This window comes from Carex rostrata, chromosome 22, assembly GCF_964058835.1.
Source record: "Carex rostrata chromosome 22, lpCarRost1.2, whole genome shotgun sequence".
Taxonomy (NCBI): domain Eukaryota; kingdom Viridiplantae; phylum Streptophyta; class Magnoliopsida; order Poales; family Cyperaceae; genus Carex; species Carex rostrata.
The window spans coordinates 4,114,315-4,122,898 of NC_135939.1; the positions used below are offsets into that span (position 1 = coordinate 4,114,315).

Consider the following 8,584-nt stretch of genomic DNA (forward strand, 5'->3'; position numbering starts at 1 on the left):
AGGATATGAAGGAGGCGTATTTAGGGTTCAGCTTTTTTTAACTATCTATTCTATTTATTTATATATTTATATAATTTTTTTTATATAAGTGGCAAGCTGCCACCTGATTTATTTAACAGGATAAATGTTTGTGCTAAAAGTCCACGAAGGAAAACCCAAAACCTGGTAAGGTATCGATGAAAGATGGGAAAACAAAACACAGAATCATCTTTGACCCAACAACTTGTCCAAGCAAAATTCGACCCAAACCCCAATTCTGTGATCGGTCGGTCCATAGCATATCCAGACCAGGTACCATACCAATTACCAAACACAGATTTAATGATTTGCAAGTAATTAATAAATTATTACCAAACACAGATTTAATGATTTGCAAGTAATTAATAAATTTAAAGCACACTTTATGAACCAACTGCCCCATCAAAAAGTCTAGCCACTGTAATTATAGGAATAAATCTTTCTTCAAGGATAGGCAATGAATAGCAAGCGAAACATTAGCGGGTCCGGATCCCCTAAAGTAACCCAATTTGTGGGTTTTAGATCGGGACCATCTGATTTGAATCTGTCGCTCAGGATGTGTGTCTCTACTTCGAGATGGATTGTCATGAATTTGAATCGGACGGTCCCAATCTAAAACCCAAAAATTAAGTTGCTTCACTGGATCTGAATTCAAAATTAGTACGGAATGTGGGACGAGACAGAACACTGTCAGACATGTGGTAAAAATGGAATCCGTATCCTCTCCGGTATTGTAGAGAATCACCCTCACTTTACGGTTTGAGATTAAATTTCAACCGGTTTGGTATTCATGCCGCAGTAGAGGGCAGTATTTTTGGGCTTTGAGATTCGTGCCAAGTTAAAAAGAACGGTTCAGATGTAGTAATCGTAAAAGATTCCCTTATCAAATATTGGAGAGGATGTGAATATTATGATTAGCATTTCTTGCTGTAGAATAAACTAATTTGGAAATGAGAGAAGATGCTTGAATAATTTGAGATCTTTAACATGATTAAAGCTAAACTGCTTGAAGTACATCCAAAATGGTACTCTGAATTCGTAAAATTGAGTATAAAAGCATAGATACGTGTTGAAAATTTGCAACAAGCATTGTGTTCGCAAAAATGAAATTCGAGTTTACACATTGACCCACAGATACATTTTTATTAGACATTCAGCATTTGTGATGTAATGACACTTTCCTTTCTTATATTAACTTATTTTCCCAAATTTTACAGGAAAAAAAAACTAGACACATACATAGTATGTCAAAACACAATATGTTTGATTTTCATAATTTTTTACATGATACAAATCACATCTTTATTTATAGTACAAAAAAAATACATAATTAGCTGCATGTATATACATGACACGACATGTATAAAATTTACTAAACATGAGAAATGATGATTCTTCAACTTTCTTAAGTCTTTTTTTTTTAAGCTTGGATTCATTATTTCTTTGAGATCATATAATTATCTGTCATTGAGCTACTAAATTATTGACACTTCTCTTATGTCTTGATCTAATATTCTTAGCACGAATATTATCAAATAAAAAAATAATTTGTCTCGTGGCAAATCATTCATCAAATGACTCAATATGTATAAAAAAAAAGGCCTTTGTTTTATAACTCAAACTCCCCATAAAATTTTATATGTCATTGAGGTCCTTCTAAATTACATTAATTAGATTCCTGATATAATTTGAGAAAAATCATCACCCCTATCTCAAAATTGATAAATTTTATAAACATCCTTTTTTTTAACTAACACATCAAATATTTAATTTTGAGAGGAAATTCAGCATTTCAAAATTGAACAAACTAGTGAACAAGAAATGGATGAAGTATGTGAGAGGTGTGTGTGAAGGTTGACCATAACTGTATGATGTATATGACATTGGCATGAAAAGTCACATCAAATAAAGATATGTAGTTAAAAATAATAATAATCTCACTCAAAATTAAAAAAAAAAATATATATATATATATATAGAGAGAGAGATGGGCTACGGTGAGTTGCGAAGTAAAGTGACTATTTTACTTCACGCTCATATTTTGCGATTTTAAAGTTCAAAATGTCGATCCGAACTGTTCATCTTGTTCTCCATATTGAAATGTACTTGGAGACCAAATTTTACATTTTTTTGAATTTTTTTACTATTTATTAAGCAATTTTGAAAGTCGCTGATCTGATGGTCCAGAAAATTTTACTGTTTACAGCAAAACAGCAATTTTCAAAAATGCTTAATAAATAGTAAACAAATTCCAAAAAATATAAAATTTGGTCTCCAAGCACATTTCAATATGGATTAAATATCTAACGGTTCAGATCGGTCGTTTGAACTTTCAAAATAAAAATATAGCGTGAAGTAGAAACGCATTTTTACTTCGCAACTCACCGTAGCCCATCTCTCTCTCTCTCTCTCTATATATATATATAGGCTGTGGCTAAATTGCTGCTGGCAGCAGTTCTGCCCAGGTGCTGCCGGGGCTATTTTTAGCCGTGTGATGTCCAAACAACAAATCCAAACCGTTAGATGTTTAATCTATATTATAATCTACTTGGAGACCAAATTTTATATTTTTTGGAATTTTTTTACTATTTATTAAGCTGGTTTGAAAACCGCTGATTTCAGTAATTTTCTGCAGCATTGAAATCAGCAGTTTTCAAACCAGCTTAATAAATAGTAAAAAAATTTCAAAAAATATAAAATTTGGTCTCCAAGTAGATTATAATATAGATTAAACATCTAACGGTTTGGATTTGTTGTTTGGACATCACACGGCTAAAAATAGCCCCGGCAGCACCTGGGCAGAACTGCTGCCAGCAGCAATTTAGACAGACCCTATATATATATATATATAGAGTTAGGCTGGGGTGCTATGGATAGCATAGTGGCCTCTATGCTACGGCTCAATATTTGAGTTTTCAAAATCCAAACGGTTGATCCGAACCGTTCATCTTATTCTCCATATTAATATCTGCTTGGAGACCAAATTTTACATTTTTCTGAATTTTTTTACTATTTATTAAGTATTTTACAAAATTGTTGATCCAACGGTGGCTGCACAAAACAGTAAAACCGTTGGATTAGCGATTTTCAAAGTGGCTTAATAAATAGTAAAAAAATTCAGAAAATTATAAAATTTGGTCTCCAAGCAGATATTAATATGGAGAATAAGATGAACGGTTCGGATCGACCGTTTGGATTTTGAAAACTCAAATATTGAGCCGTAGCATAGAGACCACTATGCTATCCATAGCAACCCAGCCTAACTCTATATATATATATATATATTAGTGTTAGTGCATTACCAAAAAGTCATTACCTTGAACATTCTGGAAAGCATGCAATTTAAAATCCATTTGGCCCATAAATATTCCTTCTCTCATGTGAGCAACTGAGCATCTCCAGACAAAACCCAGCTATGAACTGGCCCAAAATGCCACTTTACAGACTTATAATTTTCTATTAATATTTTTTTTTTTATGGTTCTATTAACAAGTTTAGAACATCCATAATTTCTCTTTTTTTAATACAAGTACGACTCAGATTAGTGTGAAAATAGCGTAAAAACAGTATTAATTGAGCATCATAATTAGAATAATAACGGAGGATAAGAATAAAATATGATATTTTTTTCTTTTTTTCTTCTCAACTAACTCAATTTTTTTTTTTACAACTTATTTTATTGAGCACCCTAATTTTCGATTTCACATTTTATTATTGTTATATTTAGCACAATGTGATTTCCTATTTATTGTTATTCTATTATTTCATGCCTACGTTGTTTCTTTTTATTTAGCAAGAAAATATTCAGCCAATGAAAAATTGATCAGCCAATGACAATATTACTGATGTAAAATTTACATCTTCGGTGAAGAAACAACGAATCCATCCGGTACAAACAGCGGCGGACCCAGCACTTATTACCCCCTCCAATGTTTCATTTGTAATTCGGATTAAATTTAAGTATTAAAATCAAAATAAATTTTTTCAGTTATAATTGGTTAATGAGTTTAAATTTAAGTGTTAAATCAAAACATTGTTTTTTTATGAACACTCAATTAGTTAATGAGTTTAAATCTAATTCGATATTTTTTTTGTCCCATACGATGGAAATTTTGAATCAGCCTCCGAGTACGAAACATCAGCATCGGGAACTGGTACCGGTTTGACCAAAACAAATAAAAATAAAATTAAGTATAATGATTTCCTATTCCATGCCTTGTTGTCACGTAATCTACTTGCTACTTAGCTTGCCGAGCGGTGTACCGTGTACCGCTGAAGTAACATGCGAGTATGCGACAGTGTACCCAAGTGGCCAACTGGTAGTCTGGTACCAGTCCTTGTTATAATCGGGGTCTCTATCGACTCCACGTAATGAAGAGCGAAGAGTTCCTATTCAGTTTCTTATATTTTTCTCTCTCTTGAAGCAACGGTAAGGGCCTAAGGGGTAAGTATTAAGCATTTTTTGTTCAATATTTGGACAATTTTTTCTCTCTCTTACATTTTTTGTTCAATATTTGGCCTACGGGGTGAGTCTATGGTACTATGCATATCACGGGTTGGTCTGTAATACGGCTCAATATTCGATTTTTTAAAATTCTAACGGTCGATTCGAACCGTTCATCTTGTTCTCCATATTAATATGTATTTGGAGACCAAATTTTACATTTTTTGAAATTCTTTTACTATTTTTTTAGATATTTAGAAAATCACTTAATCTGAAAATTCTGGACCATCCAAAAACAGTGATTTTCAATAAATCTAAAAAAATAGTAATTTCTTTTTAAAAAATATAAAATTTGCCAAACACATATTAATATGGAGAACAAGATGAACAGTTCGGATCGACCGTTAGGATTTTGAAAAATCAAATATTAAGCCGTATCACGGGCCAAATTGTAATATGCATAGTACCATAGACTCACTCAATAAATAATATTATGTTTTTTTCAAAGAGCGCAGAGTAGGTTCAATGGACAGCGAAACACTTTAAAATTTGTACGCACAATTTACAGAATGAGATATACATGACTTTTAAAACGCATCGGACGACTCTAATGCTCATCGAACCTAAAAGTACACCTGACGCGCATTATTAGACCTACTCTTTTCTTGTTTTTAAAATATTAATTAAAGATGAGAGTTTCACCGCCTCTTTATATGTTTGACATGAAAATGCATTACTCGTGAAGTAAATTGATTTCAACAGTTTAAATGCATCGTTTGAAGTTAATTCGATAGATTTTTGAGTTAAGCTCACAAAGATACATGGTGAGCCGAAAAACACCCTAATTCTACTCGAATTAGTCATTAGCGGGATTGCGGTAACCAGAGTACCAGTCTGTTTCTCGCGATCAAAACTTAGAATTCTTATCACCTAAGGTAACATAATATTTATGTTTGGATCTAGACCGTCCAAACATAATTTGCACAAATATTGAAGGAACTCTCCAAATTGGTCTGAATTTTGATCGAGCGGTATAGTAAAGAAAGTGATTGATTACAGTTTCAGTTTGATTTGAAGACTACGTAGTGCTACCGAAAAGTGCTACTGAAAAGGTTCGCTGGTGGAAGAATTTTTTTTTAGAAAGCATAAATAAATAAATAAAAATTACTAAATCAATTTGATTGATTTTATTTTTACAAAAATCATAAGAACCAAGATGTTATTTCGGTCCAAAGTGTTTTTTTTTCTCATACCGAATTGTCATTTCGGTCCGAGGTGTTTTTAATAAGTTTTATACCAACAACTACATCAATTTTTTTTTAAATATGTGAAAACGGCTCGGTCCGAAATGACAATTCAGTATAAAAAAAAAACACTTCGGACCGAAATGTCATTTTAATTCTTGTGATTTTTATAAAAATTAAAGCAATCAAGTTAGATTTGATATATTCTTTTTTCTTATTTATGGTTTCTAAAAAAGATTCTGATGGAAGGGAACTTCCCCTAGAGCATGCCAGATATAGTAGCGTGTACAAATAGGATTAAGCATTCCATCCAAATCGAAGCATAAATAGTTAAATACTGTTAACCCAGAGGATATGTATTCCAAAACATTCCCCTTGTTAGATAAAAAAAATCTTCAATTGTGCCGTTTTATAGTTTTCATATATTCTGGACTTTCTCGGCCTTAAATAGATGAAAAGAACGAAAAACTAGGCCCCGTATTAGGCCCAAAAAGAGTATGAGCAGCCAAGAGGCCCAATATGGCCCAATAGGAATAACAAAGGGCACGACCGTGCCGAAAGGTTGGAGAGGCACCCAGTTTGCTCCGGTTGCTAAAATTTGCTGTACACATGCAGTACAACTTGTACAGTTGTACTAACAGTTTTAGTTGCATGACGTCTTTCCTTCGTGTTGATTGCTTTTAAAGTTTTGATGCTCTTGGTTTATGGATGATATTACTGAAATGCCCTTACTGTTGCTAACCTATAATCCATGTGTAATCTACTAATTACGGACGATGACAGTAGTATTTAAGATCTACGTTTAGAGAGATGATATACAAATTAAGCTTTCTAGATTTTGAAATAATAATAAGTAAAAGATTACACTCATCCTTTTTTATGAGATGATAGATATCAATACTAAGAACATTAATTAAGGAAACCAAATCCTAATGTTCTGTAGATTTTCACTCAAAATTTAAGATCAAGTGTCCCAGGGGCAGACCCACATGATCCTGGAGGGAGTTGGTAGCTATCTTCTCTGAATTTTGAATTTTAGTGAAGATCAGAATGTTCCAATCGATTTTGCCCTCCTTAATTTTTTTTTTTGTCTCCTCTTAATTTTAATTTGTAATTCGGGTTAAATTTAGGATTAAAATTCAAATAATTTTTTTGAATTATAATTGTAATTAGCATTATATGTTAGAGAATAAGAAATTACAAGTCAAAATATTGAAAAGTATAAGTTAAAGTATTATTTTTATCGAATATCTAATTAGTTAACAGATTTAAACTGATTAATTATTTAAACATGATTCAATATTTTTTATCTCTTTACGAAAATCCAAAGTCCGCCCTGCAACACTTCTAATTGATTGCCTCGGAATCAAAGAACTCATTTCAATCTATTGCATAGAAAAAGTATCAAGTGCATTTGATGAATAAAACCGAAGGATTCTAGGCAAATGAGGAAAAAAAAAATAGAACAAAATGTTAACTACTTCGCATTAATGTTAACTTGGTTCCCGTCTAGATTACGGACTATTTTGCATGTTACTGTTTTACCCCTACCGGTCAAAGCTCCTCGCTAGACCAGGTCCAGCGTTGAGCAATCAATGGAAAATGTGATATGTGGCGTAATTTCTCTGACTTTGAAAACCAGAATTCCAAATCAGAAGGATACTTCTCTTCTCTCTATATCCTACCTCGCACCCCTTCTTCCCTTCCTCACCTCGTCTACCCATCAAATCTCAACTCAACCTACTAATCTCCCACTTTCATCAATCAGCGAATTTCCGCTTTTACCCCTCGTTCAAGATGATGCACATGACCTTCTACTGGGGCAAAAATGTCACGATCCTCTTCGATTTCTGGAGAACCGATTCATGGCTTGGTTACTTGCTCTCCCTCCTCGCGCTCTTCATCGCCTCTGTCTTCTACCAGTACATGGAGGACCGTCGGTTCCAATTTAAGATCCTCGCCGAGTCAAAGCCCACTTCATCTGAGCCGTCCATGGAGACTCCCCTGCTCCAATCGAAAGTGATTTTCGGGTGGAGCCTCGCGAGGGCCGCTACAGCAGTGCTATTTACGGTCAATTCTGCAATCGGGTACATGCTGATGCTGGCAGTGATGTCATTTAATGGAGGAGTTTTTATTGCTACTGTGGTAGGACTTGGGGCTGGATATCTGATTTTTAGGAGCGGAGAAGAGGAGGTTCTGGTCAAGGGAGACAACCCTTGCGCTTGTGCCTGATTTATGGGTCCCAGTCCCTCTTCTCTTTGTTCGGTATTTCTTTAGCTTCTTTTGTTTTGTTGCTTTATTTTGGTCGTGTGCAGTGTGTTGGTATTTGGTGTGATTTACTTTTTTCTCTAGGGCTTATTCGTAAGTTTCAAAATTATCAACTCGCATTATGATATGTGAGTGTCCAAAAGTAAAAGAAATTTGATGTGCATTAGAATAAATTGAAAAGCGCCAGAGAAGTAATTTCAAAAATTGTAATGATTATGTAATATATTTTATTTTAAGCCTTAGCTTAAAAGAATACCTTGCGTTGCGTATGATAATAGAAGTGTATCTTAACGACAAGTTTAAAAAAGGAATACCTTGCGTGTGATCCAATCCAAGTGAGAAAGGACAAAATATTTAATTGGAAAGATAATTATCGTTTGAGTGAGTCTATGGTACAAAATATTTAATTGGAAAGATAATTTTCTTTAACTCCTTTTATTATATTTTTTATTATTTTCTAAAATTGGTAGAAAATCACTGTTTTGGATGGTCTAGAATATTCAGATCAAGTGATTTTTTATCTATTTTAAAAAATAATAAAAATATTCTAAAATATAAAATCCGGTTTGTAAGTATATATTTATTTAGAGATCATGTTGAATAATCTGGA

At 33.2% G+C, this 8,584-nt stretch overlaps 1 protein-coding gene across 1 annotated transcript; it reads left to right on the forward strand.

Moving 5' to 3' along the window:
- Positions 1-7,369: 7,369 nt before the first annotated feature.
- Positions 7,370-8,216, forward strand: COPT5 (copper transporter 5). Its single transcript, XM_078324247.1, has one exon. It carries the CDS (start codon positions 7,504-7,506, stop codon positions 7,936-7,938), a length of 435 nt encoding a protein of 144 aa, XP_078180373.1. The 5' UTR covers positions 7,370-7,503; the 3' UTR covers positions 7,939-8,216.
- The last annotated feature ends 368 nt before the right edge of the window (positions 8,217-8,584 follow it).